The sequence below is a fragment of the Elephas maximus genome, chromosome 18 (genome assembly GCF_024166365.1).
Source record: "Elephas maximus indicus isolate mEleMax1 chromosome 18, mEleMax1 primary haplotype, whole genome shotgun sequence".
In the NCBI taxonomy this organism is placed as follows: Eukaryota; Metazoa; Chordata; class Mammalia; order Proboscidea; family Elephantidae; genus Elephas; species Elephas maximus.
Window position 1 is genome coordinate 27,889,070 of NC_064836.1, and position 21,690 is coordinate 27,910,759.

A 21,690-nucleotide genomic window follows, 5' to 3' on the forward strand; every position below is an offset into this window, starting at 1 on the left:
TAGAAGAAGAAAATCATTTTCTGATTGTAACATATTCTCATTTAAGATATGGTTTCCAATGAATAGTTTTAAGATTATCAAAAATTATGCCAATGACCACATCAACCCAAAAAAAACCTACTGCCGTCGAGTCGATTCTGACTCATAGTGACCCTGTAGAGTTTCTGAGACCGTAAATCTCTATGGAAGCAGACTGCCACATCGTTCCCCCGAGGGGCTGTGGGTGGTTTCAAACTGCTGACCTTTTGGTTAGCAGTCGATCGCTTTAACCACCGCGCCACCAGAGCTCCTTGATCACATCAAAATGACTTAAAATCTACCTTGAAGAGAGGTTTGCTGGCCAAAGATCAATATCAATAGGAATAATAACTGCAAAGGACTGAAAGCCATCAAATATAAATAAATCCAGGAGTTCATAATGCTATTTAAAAATAAATATAAATAAATCCTAATTGGTCACCAAGGAGAATATTAGGTGATCAATTATTTATTTTGAAAACACTAAACAAAGGGGAAAAAATTAAGTATTTATCTTGCCTTTACTATACAAACTGTAACTCAGGGTAACCAAATATTTGATGAGGAGGAACTTCTCTCTATAGAAGAAATGACAAAACCAAAATAAGTATCTTATCATTTTTTTAAAAATTATTTTATTGTGTTTTCTTCGAGAGACAGAGTAGCAGGGGTAGGGGTCTGGAAACCATGGTTTGGGGAGACATCTAGGTCAACTGGCATAACAAAGTTTATTAAGAAAATGTTCTGCATCCCACTTTGCTGAGTGGTGTCTGGGGTCTTAAAAGCTTGCGAGCGGCCATCCACGATGCATGAATTGGCTCCAACTAACCTGGAGCAAAGTAGAATGAAGGACACCAAAGACACAAGCAAAATACTAGCCCAAGAGACAAAAGGGCCCCATAAACCAGAGGCTCCGTCAGCCTGAGACCAGGAGAACTAGATGGTGCCTGGCTATCACCAGTGACTGTTCTGACAGGGAACACAACAGAGGGTCCCTGACGAAGCAGGAGAAAGGTGTGGTGCACAACTTGAATTCATGTAAAAAGACGAGACTTAATGGTCTGACTGACACTAGAGGAACCCCAGAAGACACAGCCCCTGGACTCTCTGTTAATCCAGAACTAAAACCATTCTCGAAGCCAACTCTTCAGACAAAGATTAGGCTGGACTATAAAACAAAATAATATTTGTGAAGAGTGTGCTTCTTAGTTCAAGTAGATACACGTGACTAACTGGGCAGCTTCTGTCCAGAGAAGATGAGATGAGAAGGCAGAAAGAGAGCTGGCTGAAAGGACATGGGAAACGCAGGGTGGAAAGGGGGAGTGTGCTGTCATATAATAAGAATTGAAACTAGGGTCACCTAATATGTGTATAAATTTTTCTATGAGAAATTAGCTTGGCTGTAAACTTTTACCTAAAACACACACACACCAAAATATAATTATGTTTTAGGTGAAAGCTTACACAGCAAATTAGGTTCCCATTTAACAATTTTTATACAAATTGTTCTGTGACATTGGTTACAATTTTCACAATGTGTCAGCATTCTCATTATTTCCATTCTATTTGTTCTTTTTCCATTGATCTAGCTTCCCTTCCCCTCCTAGCGTTCTCATCTTTGCTTTTGGGTAAATATTGACCATTTGGTCTCATACAGTTGATTGTCTGAGGGAGCACACTACTCATAGGTGATATTGTTTGTTTTACAAGCCAATTTATTATTTGGCTTAAAGGTGACCTCCAGGAGTAGCTTCAGTGCCAAGCTCAAAGGGTATCTTAGGGTGATAGTCTCAGGGGTTCCTCTAGTCTCTATCAGTCTAGCAAATCTGGTCTTTTTTAGGCATCTGAGTTTTGTGCTACATTTCTCTCTCTCCTCTTTCCTGTCATTTTTGTTTCTCTATTCCAGCTTCACTGTCTTCTTTTATATTAAGTAAATGTGTTTTCATGTACCATTTAAATGCCTCTGTAAATATTCTTTCCTTTTTTGTGTGTGTGATTTAGATGAAAGTTTACAGAACAAATTACTTTCTCGTTAAACTGTTAATATGCAAATTGTTTTGTGGCATTGGTTGCCAATCCCTTTTTTTTTCCTTCATTTTCTGAAGAAATTGCTCTAGGGAAATATACATGCTAATTTATCATAATCTACTTGAGCTTAATACTAACTTAATTTTGGTGAAATACAGAAATTTTACACCAGTGTGTCTCCATTCCCTTTCCTTCCTGTTCTATTACTGTCACACACGTCACATCTACACGGGCAATGCAGTTTTAGAATTATTGCTTTATACAGTCTTATGTCTTTAAAAGACACTAAGAGAGGAAATAAGAAAAAAAAATATTTACAGGATCTTTTATATTAACCCACATATTTGCCAGTTTTGATGTTTGTCATTTCTTTCAATATAGTCAAGTTACTATCTGGTCTCAATTCCTTTCACCCTGAAAAGCTTCTTTTAGTATTTCTTTTAAGGTGGTCAGCTAGCAACACATTCTCTCAGTCTTTTGTTTACTTTGGGATGTCATTATTTCACCTTCGTTTTTAAAATACAGGGTTGCTGAATATAGAATTCTTGGTTGACTAAGATTGTTTTTTTCTTTCAGCACGTTGAGTACTCCACTGCCTTCTGGTCTCCACTGTTTCAGATTATATATCAGCTGTTATTCTTATTGGCATTCCCCTGTATGTGATGGGTTGTTTTTCTTTTGCTGTTTTCAAGATTTTATGTTTGTGTTTGGCTCTCATAGTTAACTATGGTCTAGTTGTGGATCTCTTAGTTCTTTACCGTACTTAAGGTTTGTTGAGGTCCTCAGATTGTAGATTACCGTATTTTTACACAAATAACATTCATGTTATACTGTTTTTGCCAACTGTGCAATACTTCACAGGCAGAGGGTGAGGGTAGCAAAAAAATGAATAACACGTGCGTTATTTGCGTAAAAATAAGGTAAGGTTTTTCATTAAATTTGGGTAGTGTTCTACCTTTATTTCTTCAAATATTTTTTCTGCCCCCTTCTCTCCTCCTTTTGAGGCTCATATTAGATACATATTGGTGTATCTGATCTTGTCCCACAGGTCTCTGAGGCTTTGATAATTATTTTTCCATTTTTTGCTCTGTGTTCTTTGGATTGGATCATTTCTAATCAAATTCACTGGTGTTTTTTTTTCCTTCAGCCATCTTGAATCTGCTGTTGATATCCCACAGTGAATTTTCCATTTCAGCTATTCTACTTTTCAACTCAGAATATAATGAATCTAACCCTGTCTGATTAACACCAAGCAGATCTTACCTACCATTACCTCCTGCCCATGACTAGACCCTGCTAACTCATCTCCCGATTCTGCTCTTGTCCCCTGTAATCCAGTCTTCAGACAACACAGATTTACTTTTTAAGAATCTATCAACTGTACTTAAAAAGCTTTCTGTGGCTTTCATTGCACTTAGAAAAAGAAATCCAAACTCCTTAGGATACAGATTGACATAGTGGCTACAACAATGGGCTCAAGGCTCAGCAACAATTGTAAGGCACGGGACCAGGCAGCATTTTATTCTGTTGTACATAGAGTCACTATGAGTCGGAACTGACCTGACAGCACCTAACAACAACAGCAACACAACTCCTCAGTTTGCTTTATCTGGTTCCTCCTTAGCTCCATGACCTTAGGACCTACCAATGCTTCAGCTGCAATGTTCTGATTTTTGTTCTTCAAACACGCCAAGTTGGTTTTCACCTTAGGATCTTTGCAAGTACTGTTCTTTTTGCCTGGAAGGCTTCTCCCCTAGGTCTTCACATGGCTCGGTTTTTCTCATGAGCTAGGCCTCAGCTCAAAAGTCATCTCTTTGGTAACTTAACTAGTAAAAAATGTCTGCTGTGAGCATTGTGCTCTTTTAAAGAACTATCTATGTGGGGTCAAAATGATAACAGCAACTCAAAAGCTTAGTTAGGAAGCATAGGGGAAAGTGTTTGTATCCGAATAGGGGAGGAACAAGAGGAAATGGAAGGTGAGAATGGCTGTACAATGTGTAGAGGGTAGTCAATCTCACTGTGCTGTACATGTAAGAATTGTTAAACTGGTATATATTTTGCTGTGTATATTTTCAACAACACTAAAAAAAAGTCATCTCCTCAGAGAAGTCTTCTCTGACCACTCTGTCCCAGTCTCTGTTTATTAATCTGTTTCGCTCAATTGATTGCACTTATCCCTAACTGAAATTACTTCTTCATTTGCTTGCTGCCCCCACCTTGGAATAAGTTCCACGACAGCAGGGGCCACGACTGTCTTACTTACCACCATGTCACCAGCAACTAGGACACAGAGTAGTAACTTAAAAAAATACTGGATTAATCCAATAAAACCAGAACTCCAGAAAAAACAGAAGAGAAATAAACTTCCTCTAAATGGCTGGGTCCCAAGTGAAAGGAGAAGAGCTGGATGCTGTGTGCAAACACACAGAGGGAAGAAGGTGCCAGGCACACTCAGAATTTCCTAGAAAACAGCTGGGTGCCCTTAGGGAAGTCACAGTATCAGTAACGTAGAGAAGTTGAACAAAATGACTGCTGAGACCCTACCAAAAAACCAAACCCACTGCCGTCGAGTCGATTCCAACTCACAGCGACCCTATAGGACAGAGCAGAACTGCCCCAAAGAGTTTCCAAGGAGTGCCTGGCAGATTCGAACTGCCAACCTCTTGGTTAACAGCCGTAGCATGTAACCACTACGCCACCAGGGTTTCCACTGAGACCCTAGCCAGCCTTAATTCTAGAGTTACACTGGCATTTGTATTATCACGCGTGCAGACAACAAACCCAGGAAGAATAGTGCTCCATGCCACCCAGATGGTCTGGTGATAAAGAAAATGGGAAGAGATTAAAAAAAAAAACTAGAACCCAGAACCTTCAGAAAGACTCTACCTCCCTTGTCAGAAATATGGTCTTAAGCAAATCATTTTACTTCTTGGAATCTCAATTTTTTTGTTGATATAACAATGCTAAGAACTCCTGACTACTTTTTGGGTGGTAATCAAATAAAATACTATAAGTGAAGGCACACTGTGTAAGGGCTATGAAATGCATGGTATAATTTTTAATACTAATTAGGAAATAATGACAATAATAAATAATAAATTCTTATTCTCAAGCAGCCAGAGAACTATAAGAAACAATTACCCTGTGTTAAGCTGAGAGGCAAAGGCCAGCTCTTTGTGTACCCATTGCTTAGGCAAAGGACCATACACTTGTACCTTCTCTTACAACCTGATGTTCCCTCTGGTTTACCCTCTTTAAAGCAGTTTACTGAGAACGCTGATACGATGAGAACGAGGCGAGGAGAGGTGGTGGAGAAGCCTATGGGAAGAGCTACAGACTGACCAGCATGGAGCCTGGATCAGAAATCCCGGCAGCTGCCTTGTTGTTATTGTTGTTGTATGCTGTCGACCCTATAGTACACCCCACAGGGTTTCCAAGGAGCAGCTGGTGGATTTGCACTGTTAACCTTCAGGTCAGCAGCCTGAGCTCTTAACCACTTGACCACCAGGGCTCCACAGCTGCCTTAAGTGGCTATAAAACCCTGTGGTCAGTGAGGCTACAACCTCTTGAAACTAAATCAGCAATACCTTCAGAACTGAAGTTCTTACAGCAGAATGGAATAGGAGAAGACATTAAATGTTAAGGACAGAATTACTGACCCCAGGATTGGGGGGAGAAGAGGAAATGGGATGCCTCTGGTTATTTGACCCTTTTCTACTCTGAGGTTTCTTCTTGCAACCTTGGAAGAGAAACCCAAAGAAAACTAAAACACCCTGAACTGTTTTTAACACATGGGTCCTGACTAAACACTAGCTATAGTGACTTTCAGGGTCCTGAGCAGCTTCCACTGAAAAAGCTGGTTAACTAAAGGCTAGGTGCTGTAAAAATCCAACAGAATTTCAGGGTCCTGAGCAGCTTCCACTGAAAAAGCTGGTTAACTAAAGGCTAGGTGCTGTAAAAACCCAACAGACTTTCAGGGTCCTGAGCAGCTTCCGCTGAAAAAGCTAGTTAACTAAAGGCTAGGTGCTGTAAAAATCCAACAGACTAGACAAACAGCGACCCAGGTCACACAGAGCACTGTTCAGTTTTGCTTTTCCTATCCTTTGCTCATACATGACCTTTTGGGATTTCCCATCTTCTCTTAGATTACTGGTCCTACTGGCCTAAAGAATCTTCCCCAAATCTGTACTTTCCCCTTCAAAAACAAGCCTTGTGGCTAAACCTCACCAAAAGAGAAGCAATGTGTATTTTATTTTTAAGAGTAAATGAAGTAAGTAAAATCAGAGCACTGATTTATCTCAGGTTAGCATCAATTTTATCAGAGATGACCTGGATTACTGTTGATGGCCCCAAAATCTACTTCACTCTACCACCAGTCACCCAATACATCAGGATGAAGAGAAGGAAAGTTCTATCCAAAATTTTTGGGTTTTGCTTGAAACTGTTTAAGAACCTCCTCGTGAATCAGATGTTAGAGCTGACTGTTATAATTTTCCAATCAACCTAAATAATTAAAGTCTAGGGTCAAAACTGTTGGTGATTTTAGTCAACTAATCACTGATGAAATTTATTTTAAAAAAACTCCTGGCTGAATGAAATTTTTATGGAATTATGCTTTTAATTGGGGTAACAATTTTTTCTATTCCACTTTGCTCTGGAAAGGATTTAAAGTGGTCAACTGCTTAATACTATGAACCACAAAATATATTTCTAGATACCACAATCCAGGAGAGTTATATGCACATAGGCACGTGTTATATGCAATAGGGAACAGAAAACCACAAGTAAGTGTGTGACAACGTGAAGGGTCGACAGTCCAGGAGGAGAAAGAAAAACAGAAGATGCAGCAGCAGGCTGCATATCTGCTCTCTCCATGCCAGCTGAGGATCCCACCTTTGCACTGTGACTGCTCCTGTCTTAGGGCCAGACAGGAACCTGCTCCCTCTCCTCCAGGCCTACCTGCCCACACAGGGGGACCATTTGTCAGACATATTTACGTCCTAGAGTTTCACAATGCTGGATCAACTGAGAGGAGAAAAAAAAAAATGCTTATTTTTAAAACACACAAGGAAGTATAGCAACTGATTCATCTTCAGACTTACGGAACACTGGTGCACTAGAAATAGTGACAGGCTGCTGCTTCATGACAGAGGGAAGCGCAGAGGGGAGCTGATAGCCTTGCAGCTTCAGTTTGATAAGCTTCATAGCTATGGAGAACTCCACTTGATCCATTCTTCCATCGTTATTCATGTCAGCTAGCGCCCTGCAAACCGACAGGACAGACTCTGAATGACCGTGACCATAAAAACGCCTTTCCAGAACCAGCACTGGTACCAACACAAAAAACAAAATAATCAGCTCCCTTACCCCTGGGGAGAACAAAACAAAACAAAATTATTTACCTAAGCTGGAAACATCAGCCAGGTTACATATAAATAAAATGCCTTTTACTGGGTTACTCTTTCCTTTTATGATGCTGCTGTTGTCGGGTGCCATCAAGTCAATTCCGACTCACAGCAACCCCGCGTGACAGAGCAGAACTGCCGATGGGGGGGTTCAAACTGCCAACCATTTGATTAGCAGCCCAGCGATTAACTGCCGCATCACCAGGGCACCTTCCTTCTATGATACATGACGTAATTCTCAGTCTAAGTGTGGAAATTTGTTCTTCGGACATCAGAAGTATCTAGATATAGGATTTCTTTTTGGAATGCTGAAAATGTTTTAAATCAGATGGTACTGATATTTGCAAAAACCAGTAAACTACACTTTAAAAGAGTGAATTTTGATATATGAATTATGCCACAATAATACTGTTTAAAACAAAAAGAAACAGGGTATTTCTAGAGAAACTTAGTTAGCCTATATCAGCTGCTCTGTGGGGTTCTACAAACTTCACCACAGAGATAACACTATATTATGCTACGCATTGCTACTGCTATGCTATTACTATACTATACTACTACAACATTGTACTATTACTATACTGTACTGTTACTATACTATACTCTTACGCTATGCTATTACTATACTATACTGTTACTATACTAATTAAAAAAAAAAATTAAAGCTCTTAAAATGAACTTTTTTTAGAAGCCTGCCTTTAGGCAAGTCACGGTATCAGGGCAACCCGTTTTCCTCTTCTGTAATAGAGAAGTTGTAACAACATTGTAAGGTTATAAATGTCTTTGCTATTTGAAAATGGTACTCAAACATAAATGGTCCAAGTGCAACTTCTAATAAGCTTTCATGTATTCTCTCGAAGAGGCATAAGCAAAGGAAAAGGGCTTGTACTTGCAATCCAAAATGACATTATATAAGACAAATCTGTGCATATTCAAAATTTAACCTCTTCTGCATGAGAAATGTTTGTTCAGGCTTCATTTCTTTTAGCCCAGATACTGGAAGTGTGAGGATTTATTTTTTTTAAACCATCGTACAAATATTTTTATTTGAAATATGAAATGGTAAGACCAGTTACCCCAATTAAAACGCCACGACTAGCAATTTTTTTAACTGGGGCAATTTTTACTTTCCAAAAAAAGAAAATTAAGTTAAACACAGAAAATAATCCTACACTTTTAACTGCAGTTAACTCAAAGACAGAATCGTGAACAGAATAAAATGTGGCATACAACAAAGATTAACCCAGTAACCAGTGCCGTCGAGTCGATAGCGACCCTACAGGACAGAGTAGAACTGCCCCATAGAGTTTCCAAGGAGCGCCTGGTGGATTTGAACTGCCGACCCTTTGATTAGAAACCTCTAAAAGTGATAAAAATTATTTAAAAAAATTAAAACTCAGCAGTATTATTTTGGAAAATAAACCAAGGTCATTCGGCAGGAAGCTGAGCCACCTTTTTGCCTCAGATGGGAGCTCGCCCACCCTCCTGTAGTCAGTGATGGTGCCAAGAGAGTTAGACCCTCCCTCACTACCCCCAGACCCTCCCTCACTACTTCAGAGCTGTGGCATCACTTTCCAAGTGCTTCTTGTCTTTTAAATTTGTACAGTGAAACCTGTAAGGGCAGGAACTGGATGGAACTGCCTTGTTGGGCTTGTTTTTCCTGGTTTCACAAGTTTTCCACCTTTGACAGGGTACTGTTTTACCACTTTTCTACCGCTCTCCATTAGTGGAAAATATTTGAGTTCTCTGACAGGTTTTTGCCTTACACAGGTTCTGGCTTTCCCAGGTTTTACTGTACTTCAATGAACTGCTCCTTCACAACTCTTTGCTAACTTTTCTGAAGGATTTTATGTCATTTTTTTGTCCCTTTGTAAGAGTTCATTTTATGTTACAGACTAATTCTGTCAATCATTGTAAGATTTTATAAATTATTTGTCCATTGATTTTGTATATATTTTTACTGTATAGACTCTAAATTTTTATATATAAAATATTTCTTTCATCACATAGCTTATGAGTTTTCAGTCCTTGACTTTTTATTTTATTACATTTCAATCTTTAAACCAACTGTAATTCTTTTTGTGTGTAGTGTGTTATACCAGCACTCACCAATATTTCCTCCAGATGGATAACCAGCTTTTCAAGCAATATTTATTAACTAATCCATTCTTTTCTCACTGAACTGAAATATATTTATGTTACTTGCTAAATGTTCCCATAAAGTAGGACCTATTTATGGGATTATCTATTCTGAATGAACAATTCCTAGGCCAATATGATAATGATCTGATCATCTTGGCTCTATGATACATTTTGATACCTGGAAGGCTTTTTTTTTTTTTTTTACAGACAACTGTTTTTCCCTATAAACTTTAATACCACTTTATCTATTCCACAAACAACTCTACTGGGATCCAAACTGAAATGGTATTAAATTTATATATTAATTTTTGAGAACTGATCTGTTTGTGATATTGTCTGTCTACCTAAGAAAACAGTATGCTTTTCTATTTCCAGTTTTACCTGTATTTCCTTTAAAAAGACTACATCGCTTTCTTCATATAATATACTTTTCTTGTTAAATGTATTCTTAGGAATTTCATCATTTTTGTCACTATTTAAACCAGAATATTCTTCCCCATTTCCATTTTTATGTTTATTTCAAGCACAGAGAAAAACTTTGATTTTGTATTATTTATGCAATATTCACATACTACTTTTTTTTTTTAATTAAAATCTCTTGGGCTTGGTAGGTATGCAATCACACAATCAGTATTAGAGAGTTGTTTTTTCCCAATATTTATACCAATTATTTCTTTTATTGGTCTTATTGCCTCTAAGACATTTTGAATGTGTGGGCAGCCTTGCTTAGTTCTGAGTGTAAATGAAATGGTTTTAGTGTTTACTGTTTAGAATAATAGGCCCAGTGGTTAAGAGTTTGGCTGTTAATGAAAAGATTGGCAGTTCCAATCCACTAGCCACTCCTTGGAAACCGTATGGGGCGATTCTACCCTGTCCTATATGATTGCTATGAGTCGGAATTGACTCAACAGCAATGAGTTAACGGGTAGTAAGACATACCTGGAAACCCTGGTGGCGTAGTGGTTAAGTGCTACGGCTGCTAACCAATGGGTCGGCAGTTCGAATCCGCCAGGCGCTCCTTGGAAACTCTATGGGGCAGTTCTACTCTGTCCGATAGGGTCGCTATGAGTTGGAATCCACTCAATGGCACTGGGTTTGGTTTGGTTTTGGTTTAGGACATACTTAAGTCGATCCTTTTCCACTTACTTATGAAAAATGATTGCTTTATTTTTTATCAGCTGCCTAATCAGCATCCGCTGCTGATTTAATCATATAGGTTTTTTTTTTCCCTTCAACTGCTAACGAAAAGACGAATGTTGGTAGAATTTTTTTATTCTGAACCAACTTTGTACCCCTGGCATAAATGTGAGTTGGTCACAGTGTATTACTCTTTTTGTACATTCCTGGTTGTTACATGCTAAGGCTTTTTTTTTTAATTTTTGAATATATGGCAAAGCTGCAAAAGACCTCTTTAAAGTGTTAAAAAGCAAAGATGTCACACACTGAGGACTAAGGTGTGCCTGACCCAAGCCATGGTGTTTTCAATCACCTCATAAGCATGCAAAAGCTGGACAACGAATAAAGAAGACTGAAGAAGAACTGATGCCTTTGAATTACGGTGCTGGCAAAGAATACTGAATATACACCATTGACTGCCAGAAGAACAAACAAATCTGTCTTGGAAGAAGTATAGCCAGAATGGTCCTTGGAAGAGTGGATGGTGAAACTCATCTCATGTATTCTGGACACATTTTCAGAAGGGACCAGTACCTGGAGAAGGATATCATGCTGGGTAAAGCAGAGTGTCAATGAAAAAGAGAAAGACCTTCAACAAGATGGCCTGACACAGTCGCTGCAACAATGGGCTCAAGCATAGCAACAGTTGTGAGGGTGGTGCAGGATGGGGCAGCGTTTCATTCTGTTGTACACTGGCTTGCTATGGGTGGGAACTGACTCGATGGTACCTAACAACATTAACATGTTCATAACTGAGACTGGTCTCTAGTTGCTTTATTTTTGTACCATCTTTCAGGTTTTATAAAATCAATAAAATGAAATGGTGATCTTTCCTTCTTTTTCTAAGAACTTCTTAAAAGGTATTCAGCTATTACAAATGGTTTTCAGAATAAAAGAAAATGCTCCCATCAATCAACGTCAGCACACACACCCCAACAGGCAGATCCCAGTCCCCTATTCGGCACACCACAGTCTCAGAAACATGTTTTCTAGTGAGTAACAGAAACATCCAATGTGGATGCCAGTGAATGAGTTAAGGGAATAGACTTTTTAGCAATGGCCTTATTAGAACAGTTTATGGTTTCTAAAAACCTCCCCAACAGCAGAGGAGAGCAAACACGCAACACCCAGGTTCTAAGTGCTTAGCCTTAAGCCACCCACCACAATTTTTCTGAGCATTTAGTGTGATCTTATAAAAATTATCTCAACTAATGAAACATAGCTGTTGAGACTTCTTGACAGCAAACTCAAAAGAAATACAGTAGTTACTCCTACAAAGCTCAGCTCTGGTTCCTATCCTTGCCTCCACCCCCAAGACACTGGAATATAGTCCACATTCTACTTCCCAAGGCTTCTCTGCAAAAAAACCACTTCAGTTCTGCCATCCATCGGATCTTCCATTTATAGTTATTTCTCTAGTTTACTTATTTCTCACAATTCCCCCAAAAGGCTAACAAAAAGTCTGAGAACACTGAAACTGAATTCACAATTTATTCTTTCAGAGTAAAAACAGGATATGTTAAAAATCAGCCTAAGTCTAACAACTGCTGAATGCGACTCTTGAAAATAAACTGACCTTTAGTACAATGTTTAGCTTGATATTAAAACATAACAACAGGCAGAGCTGAGATCTGCTGGGTATTACGGATAAGCTTTTTGTTTTGTTTGTACAAATAAACTACAGATTGTTCTTACACACTGTTGTCAGAAAAAGTGCTACAAATCCAAACGGAGGGAAATCCAGCAACTCTACCAGCACTATGTGTACATTTACCCTTTGGCCCACAACTCCGCTCCTAGGGATTCACCCTGAAGATAAACTTCCAACAACACAAGTTTACATATGCATAAACTCATTCACTGCTGCATTACCTCTGACTACACGATATTGGAAATAACCTAAAGGTACATGCACAAGAGACTGGCTAAATAAACTACGATACACCTCCACACTGACTTCTACGCAACTGTTTTTAAAAAAAAAACTTGAAAAAGATCGCTATCAACCGGTAGGCGGGATCTCCGGGGTAAGTTGTTAAGTGAAAAAAGCAAAGAACAAAAGAGGACTGATCGGAGGTTCTGTTTACAGAAAGAAGAAGAGGAATAATTTAAATATAAATATATTTTAAATTATTGGAAATAAAAATATTTCTAAAATTCACAATATATATGCATACATATCATGCACCTGCTTCAGGAAGGACAACGGGAAACAGGGATGAAGGGATGAGAGAGAGCAGCCCTTTTGCGAGCAAGCATTTTGTATAATGTTGGCTTTTGGAATCTTGTTAATCTATGACACACTCAAAAAATAAAATTAAATTCATAAAGATGGTGGAGGAATTTCAAAAAATTAATAAAAATAAAAACAAATGAGCCTAATAGTATTTTTAAATAAACAACATATCCACACAAGACAGAAGGGTAATCTCTGAACACAGTACTTCACATACCCTCAGTCTAAAACAAAAGAACCACAAAGTCATCTTCAACTCTACTGTTTGTAGTGGATATGAGTGCAGCAATTATGCAACTGCTTTGTGTGTGTTACAGATTAAACAAAGAGGCCAGCCTCCTCTTGCCTCATCTCACTTAGGGCAGCAGAGCTGAAGCCCACAGACTTCCTTGGCACCCACCTCTCCACGAACACTGTCACAGGCTCCCATCTCCTACTAGGTGGAGCTGAATCCAAGGAACAGTGCAGATTAATCCAGCCTCGATGGTGATTCATTCATTCATTCGCACAATAAACACGGGGAGCAGTGGGAGCACCTACTATGGTCTAGGCGCTGTACTGGCATTGGGTTATAAGGCCTCTGCCCTCACAGACCTTATATTCAAGGGCAAGCAGATACTAAACATGACAACAAATCAATCAGATTATTTCACATGGGGATAAGTGCCATTGTGTTGGGAAACAGAAGATGGAGGTAGGCGTAGTAGCAGAGGGAACTAGGGAACTGGGTGGAGCGGTCAGGAAGCTCCTCTCTGAGGAGGTGACACAGAATCTCAGACGAGAAGGGCAAGAAGCCAGCTATGTGAGGATCTGGAACTGCGTTACAGAAAGAGGAAACACCAAGAGCAATGACCGAGAGGCAAGAAGAAACCTGGCCATTTAAAGAATAGGAAGAAGGTTGTGTAGCAGAAGTGCAGAAATTGAGGAAGAGAGTGATGCAAGACGAGAGCATGAATCATACTGGGACTGTCCCTTGGTAATAAGTTTGGATTTTTTCTCAATGGAGAGTTTTAACTCAATTAACTTTTTTAAACGATTATTCTGAATGTTACATGGAGAATGGAACCTAAAGGGGCAAGTGAGAGAGGAAGAATCCGGGCAGGATCCTCTAACAGTGACCGGCTGAGTCAACAGATTAGGATGGTAGCAGTAGCGACAGAAAGAAGGGCCAGATTGGGGATAAATTCTGTAAATGGAGACAAAAGAATGTGCTGATGGATTGGGTGTGTAGGGTGAGGAAAAGAGGGGGATTCAGCATGGCTCCCAGGTCCTGGTTTGAGCACTGGGTAGGCGCTCAGTGCCATGAACTGAGATGGCAAAGACTCAGGAATAAGGGGTGGGAGAAAGGGGGTCAAGAGTCCAGATTTGGACATGTTAAATTTGAGATTCCTGTGCACATTCACATGAAGAGTTGAGAGGCAGCTGGATACCCAAGTTTAGAGCTCAGGGAAGAAATCTGGAGATAGGAATTGAGAAGTCATCTGCATTTGGGTGGTTTTAAAGTTAGAGAACTATCACCAATAAAGACAAAGAATAAGTTTTAAGTACCATCTAAAACTTGACGTAGCATTTGAAACAGAATGGGACTAACCTAAGTCATCAGCATAAAAGGAACTCAAAGAAAAAGAGTTAATGCAGGAAAACTGGAGACAAGTTAGTAAGATCTGAGAGGCTCAAGTATAGATAAAACAATTACATAAATAATACGTAGACAAAACCATTAGAACAGAACAAAAAACAAGTAATTTCAGAATTTCAAAGTTTGTAGAAATAAAATAAATTGTGATTACTGAAGTAAAAAACCTGATAGAGGCAAGGACTAGGATGCACAACATGGAAAGCTATCAGTTGCTTCCAAGATCAACTGGAGGGATCGTCCCAGCAGACAGACAGGCAGACACATAAGTCTTCAGTCTTTGGATTAACAGAGTTTATTACACACTGGACAGAATTTCCACATGTCCTAGCAAATTTTCCGAATTCCAAATATAAGCAAGTCTTACATACTTTAAGACAAAAAAAGACAAGCTTCCACAAAGAAAAAAGAATAACAGAAGATAATGAGCAATGTTACATAGTGTGAGAAAAATGATTATAATCCTAAGATTCTATACTCAGCCAAACGATCTTTCATGTATGACCGCAAAAGAAAGATATTTTCTGTTAAGAAAGCAAAAATCTAGAAAATTTACCACACAGATTTTCTTTAAAATTTTACCTAAAGAAGCTCAACCTAAAGAAACATCAGATTGTTGAAATTAAGAAAGGAAAAGAATAATATACAATAAATAACACTCAGCAATTTTACTTGAAAACAGGTGGAGAAGTGGCTATGGAAAAGGAATCTTAATGAATCTTGGTAACTAAAGACACTGGGATCTCCAGCATCCTCCACGTTGTTACACTCAAGAATATTTTCAGTGCTCGTCTTTTTCCCTTGCTTCACAGCCACATAATCACCCCCCTTCAGGAGGCACTTTCTTCCTTCAGCTTCCACGAAATGATAATAACTTTGGGAACAAAAGTGACTGAAAAGAAGCCTTCTGTGAAGATTTTGCAAAGGAGATGCTGGAAGTACCCAAGACTCCACGGAGGGTGAAATCAACAAAAGGATGCTTTCCACCATCTCCCCCTCCCGTGGTTTCCATCACCCATTCACACGCTAAGGCCCAGGCCACCTTCTGAGCTCCAGACCAACACGTCACACTCTGTCCACAGGTCACACTCTGTCCATAGAACAAGTCTCTTTCACCCCTCTCTTTCTTGCTGGCCCTCCTCTCTTAACAGTATTGGCTGCTCAACCCCACCCACTCACTCCCTTGCTATTTCAGTTGCTTCTGATCTCTAACTCATTTTTTCCTTTTCTAACCTTCTGATACTTGGCTTTCTAGCAAAAAACAAACAAAAATAAAATATACAAGCCCTGTTCTTTCAGGTAAAATATCTGCTAAGCTTAATAAGACTCATCTCCAGCCATGAAGGTTTTAAGTCTTTTGGCTATTTCACAGAAAGTATTTTGTCAATGACGGAGCCCTGGTGGCTCAGTGGTTAAGTGCCTGACTGCACCGAAAGGTCAGCAGTTCAAATCCACCAGCCACTTCACAGGAGAAAGATGTGGCAGTCTGCTTCCATAAACATACAGCCTTGGAAACCCTATGGGGCAGTTCCACTCTGTCCTATAGTGTTGCTGTAAGTCAGAATCAACCTGATGGCCATGTTTTTTTTTTGGAGGGGGGGGAGGTGGGAGTCAATATTCCTGCTATATCTCCCACCTTTAACATTCCTGTAGTGCACTGACCCATCTGTTTTTTAAGTTTTAAAAACTTCTATGACAGTATATATTCAAAACATATTTATCTAATATGTTACTTCTAATGAAATAATAAAACTTCTAACCTGGGACAAAAATCTCCATCTTAAAAACCAAAACTAAACCAAACCAGCTGCCATCAAGCCGATTCCACGTACGTCCGAGTAGAACTATGCTCCATAGGGTTTTCAAAGTCTGATTTTTTTAGAAGTAGACAGCTAGCTCCTTTCTTCTGAGGCGACTCTGGGTGGATTCAAACTGCCCATCTTTTGGTTAGCAGCTAAGCGCTTAACAGTTTGCACAATCCAGGGACTTCTCATTTTAAAAAATGATCATTTAAATGATATAACTTAAAATACTTTTTTAATCGGATTTGAAGCCATCACTTGGATCTTGTTCAAATGTTTTTTAAAACGTTAAGCTGTCCCTCTGGTACGGGTCCCTATACAAGTGGTAAAAATAAAAGATAAAAATACACATTACTTAAAAGACACCGTATAATTTTTTATCCAGAACACTAGCAACTTCTAACCCTTTTTTAAAATGGCACTTCCACAGCATGTTAGTGACTGCAATAGTGATCCCAAAGACTGTGAAGTCCTCAGAAGCTTTCTTAGGCGTCATGGAGATACAATGAAGGTCAGCAAGAGCTTATTGTTCTGTATCTTTACATAAGATGTGAACTGTCAATCACTGTAAGGCAGTGTGTCATTATGGGCACAAGTTTCTGAGATAAGGTATCGCTTAACTTTTACTAAGTGAACAGAGTATCAGAGGGCATACTATTCACAAAACACTCATTTCAAATGATTTTTAAAGCCTACCTTATGTAAATAATAGGATGCATAAAGTTATATTAAATGTCATATTACAATAACTAAGATTTATCGAGCACTTACTATATGCCAGTTCTAAGACTTCAGCTGCATGATTATGGTTTTCCTTTCTTTTTTTTTTTTTTAAATCATTTCCACAGAAACTCAAAGACTTTTTAGGTAATTAGGTTTGGCAAGCTGACCCTGTTGGGGTCTGGAGACCTTCTAATACACACATAAGTGTTCTAAGACAGTACAAGTTATATGGTTGATTGCCTGGCCCCACACCCACTCTTAAACCAGACCACCAAGCTATTCCACTCTTTGCTGTATCCCTGCCTCCCTTCTCTCTCAGGCCCATTTCCAGGTGGTAGTCCTTCCCTTCCCCTCCATTCCCTCCTCAGAAGCTTCTAATCTCCATTTCTGTGGCCACTACTGCCTCTGATTCCAAAGCACTCACTGGACCTCGTTTTCTTCCAGGTCCCTTCGGGTTCTTGCTCGTTCCCATCTGCCTTCTTCCTCCCTTCCCACCCCACCACCACCCCACGAGTCCAATGTTGAAATAATTTTAAGCATTTAAGTTGCCAGAAGGATGCTTGCCAGTTTCCTTCCAATTCCTTATTAGTAAGACAATTTCTAGGAAGATGTATCATCTTTGGCAGCTGTTATAATCTGGCATTACACTCACTAACTTGAATCTGTCCTCTGAGAATTCGGGTTTCATTGTGTTCTTAGGTGGAAATCAGACTGGCGAGATACATAATCAACAAAGTATGAGTAGATTACAGTTCAAACGTTCATTAGTTAGTTAACTGGAATATAGTTTCCACATGGTAACAAAAATTATAAAGGTTTCTATCACACACTCGCTGTCAGCCACATCACTCATATATTTGAACTGAGACCCAGAGATAAAGAATGGTGACAGCTCCCAACCCTCATTCCAGAACTCTCTTCTTCCCTAGACGACGACCATAAATCCATTAAAACTGTTGCCGTCGAGTCAATTCCGACTCATAGCCACCCTATAGGTGAGAGCAGAACTAGCCCATAGCATTTCCAGGGAAAGGCTAGTAGATTCAAACTGCTGACCTTGTGATCAGCAGCCAAGCTCTTAACCACTGGGCCATCAAACCAAAACCCACTGCCATGGAGTCAATTGCAACTCATAGCGACCCTATAGGACAACGAAGAACTGCCCCATAGGGTTTCCAAGGAACAGCTGGTGGATTCAAACTGCCAACCTTTTGTTTAGCAGCCAAGCTCTTAACCACTGCATCACCAGGGTCCCAGGACTACTACAAACCAGAAAAAACCAAACTCACTGCCATCGAGTCGATTTCCAGTCACACAGGCACTGCCTAAAACTTCATAGTCAATCTCATCCCACTCTCTACCAAAAAGGACATGGGTCAACTCTGGGCCACACCAGGAAATTCACATGAGAATGCAAGATTAGTATGAGACAGCGGAAGGGGAAACTGTTTCATTTGATTAGATAGTATTATCCGACTTTTTATAAATTAAAAACCTAGGCTCAAAGAGGTCAACTACCCACAGAGCTACTGCTGGAAGACAACAGAACTCTTGCTCATACTTTGCACTATATCATTCCACCATCAAGGAACCCTGGTGGTACAGTAGTTTAGCACTTGGCCACTAACCAAAAGGTCAGCAGTCTGAACCCACCAGCCACTCCATGAAGAAAGATGTGACAGTCCACTTCTGTAAAGATTTACAGCCTTGGAAATCCTATAGGGCAGATCTACTCTGTCCTGTGGGGTCACTAAGAGTCAGAATCAGCTCGAAGGCAATGGATAGTAACTCCGCTCTCTAAGTAGGACCATCAAACAGCTCTGGTGGTGCAGTGGTTAAGTGCTAAGCTGCTAACCAAAAGGTCGGTAGTTCAAACGCACCAGCCACTCTGTGAGAGAAAGATGTGGCAGTCTGCTTCCTTAAAGATTTATAGCCTTGGAAACCCTAAGGGGCAGTTCTACTCTGTTCTGTAGGGTCGTTATGAGTCAGAATCAACTCAGTAGCAGTGGTTTTGGTTTTGGGGTTTAGCACAACATGTGTTATGGTTCATGAAGCTTATGACTACTTTCTCCATAACACCTGTTACCATGTAACGTAATTTTTATATTGCAGTTGACTATCTCCTATTAGATTGTAATTTCTGTGAAAGCAGGGGCTTTGTCTATTTTGTTCACAGCTGTATCCCCACCACTTATAATAATCCCTGGCCCACAGTGACATGTGATATACTTCAAATACTGAATAAATAAATATGGAGTGAGGTTTTCTTGCAGTAGAGTATCATACGACTCCTTCTTATACAAACCCTTGCAAACTAGGAACATACATAACTATCATGGATTGAATTATGTCCTCTCAAAAATGTGTGTGTCAACTTGGTTACGCCATGATTCCCAGTATTGTGTGGTTGTCCTCCATTTTGTGATTGTAATTTTAGGTTAAAGAGGATTAGGGTGGGATTGTAACACCCTTACTAAAGTCACATCCCTGATCCAATATAAAAGGAAAAAGGAGTTTCCCTGGGGTGTGGCTTGCACCACCTTTTATTTCTCAAGAGATAAAAGGAAAGGGAAGCTAGCAGAGATGGGGAACCTCATACCACCAAGAAAGCGGCACCAGGAGCAGAGCACATCCTTTGGACCCAGGGTCCCTGCACAAAGAAGCTCCTAGTCCAGGGAAAGATTGATGAGAAGGCTGACAGACAGAGAAAGCTTTCCCCTGGAGCTGACATCCTGAATTTGGACTTTTAGCCTACATTACTGTGAAAAAATAAATTTCTCTTTGTTAAAGCCATCCATTTGTGTTATTTTTGTTACAGCAGCACTAGATGACTGAGACAACAGCATAAACATGCAGTTAGTAAGGGCAGTTATGCCTGGGAAAGGAAGGTTCTAGAGAGTGATCTTGACTGATGGTGTGAAGAACAATCATAAGCCAGAATGCAGAGCCAACAAAAAAGCTTCACACGATTAAAACAGACATTATAAGTCCCTCGCACTTAAAGGCGCGCGCTCATGTACGCGTGAGTTCTTGCCCGCTCCCTTCTTCTGAGCCATTTCCTTTATTTTAAAAGTAATTCCAAAAAAAAAAACCCTTGGTTATCTGATTTTTGTAGCTCACAGCAGATCAGAAGTTACAACTAGAATGGCGTCATAGGAGGAGGTTTGTTAGTTAAAGGAGACAGTCTGGCAGCCAACATGCTGACAACTAGGAAAAAGAAAATAAAGCAGACACCAAAAACAGCACGGGAATCTGGTATCATTTAGTTTCAATTCCAATATATCCATCCGCAAATACACACACACGTGTATTTATATTTCTCATGAAAGGTTTGCTACTTCAGAACCTGGTATATGATTTTCTAAACTAAAACTTAGACAGGAAAAAACTTAGATTATGTTCTGCTGACTTGAGGGCCCCAAGGAGCTATTTCAATCATGATTAATTTATATAAAAATTATTTAAAAAAAAAAAAGGTTGGTCATTTAAGGAGGCAAGCACGTAGCTGGACAATTTTGTTCCGTGGCACATCCTATCCCTGATAATTGCAGCAGCTACCTTTTCAGGTTTTATTTTAGGGCCCATTATGTGTCAAGGCCCCACACTAAGTCCTGTATGCACAATTGTGCTATTTCTCTCAATAACCCTGCTACAAAAACGTAAGTATTTCCATTTTCTGGATTAGGGAACTGAGCTTAGAGAGGGTAGATACATATGCACCAAATCATAAAGCAGTAGAGCCAGGATTCAAACTCAGGTGTGTGACGAGGACAAGCTGCCCCCATAATGCTAACTGCCCCAGGAAATGATGCTACGGCTTCAAGAACCACACAGTACAGGGAAATGCGGCTTCTCGGGGCACAGCAGAATTTCAGCATGGCTCCCCGAAGTCACGAGCCCAAGCCTATGTCTGCCACCCTTCCTGATTCATTCTCTCTCTCTCCTCTGTGTCTTCAAAAGATGGGACACCCATTTGTGACAAGGAATTCAACAATATTTATAAGGTATTATTATTCGGCATGTGCTACGCACCACTGCAATAAACACCAGTTATTTCTAACCTCTACGGACCTGCAAGTATTTTCTTTACCTTTTATTCTCTGATCAGTGAAAGATGTGGGACCGTTATGAAACAAAAAATGTGAGAGATTCCGATGAGTCTGGGTGACTTCACGAAGGTAAGACAAACTGGTAAATCTAGATTTCTCAGTTCACTTTAGGACAGAGTTCCGTCTTTCAAATTTCACCACTTTTCTTTTTTTGGTTCCACATTAAAACCAAACCCGTGGCTGTCAGGTCAATTCCGACTCCTGGCAATGCTGTAGGGCAGGGTGGAACTGCCCCATGGGGTTTCTAAGGCTGTAATCTTTGCAGAAGCAGACTGATACATCTTCCTCCCGAGGAGGGGCTGCTGTGTTCAAACTACTGGCCTTCCAGTTAGCAGGTGAGCGCTTACCCACTGCGTCACCAGGGCTCCTCAGCTCCGTATTAGGACTCGTTTGAAAGTATTGCTCTGGTAAGATG

The 21,690-nt window shown here is 39.8% G+C and overlaps 1 protein-coding gene across 5 annotated transcripts in view; it reads right to left on the reverse strand.

Moving 5' to 3' along the window:
* ITSN1 (intersectin 1) overlaps nucleotides 1–21,690 on the reverse strand; it is a 229,548-nt gene that overhangs the window by 147,051 nt on the left and 60,807 nt on the right. For all 5 annotated transcript variants that reach the window (XM_049858659.1, XM_049858660.1, XM_049858661.1 and 2 more), the window contains one exon: nucleotides 7,149–7,309. In XM_049858659.1, coding sequence (XP_049714616.1) covers nucleotides 7,149–7,309 — 161 coding nt within the window. The remainder of the gene's footprint in view (nucleotides 1–7,148; nucleotides 7,310–21,690) is intronic.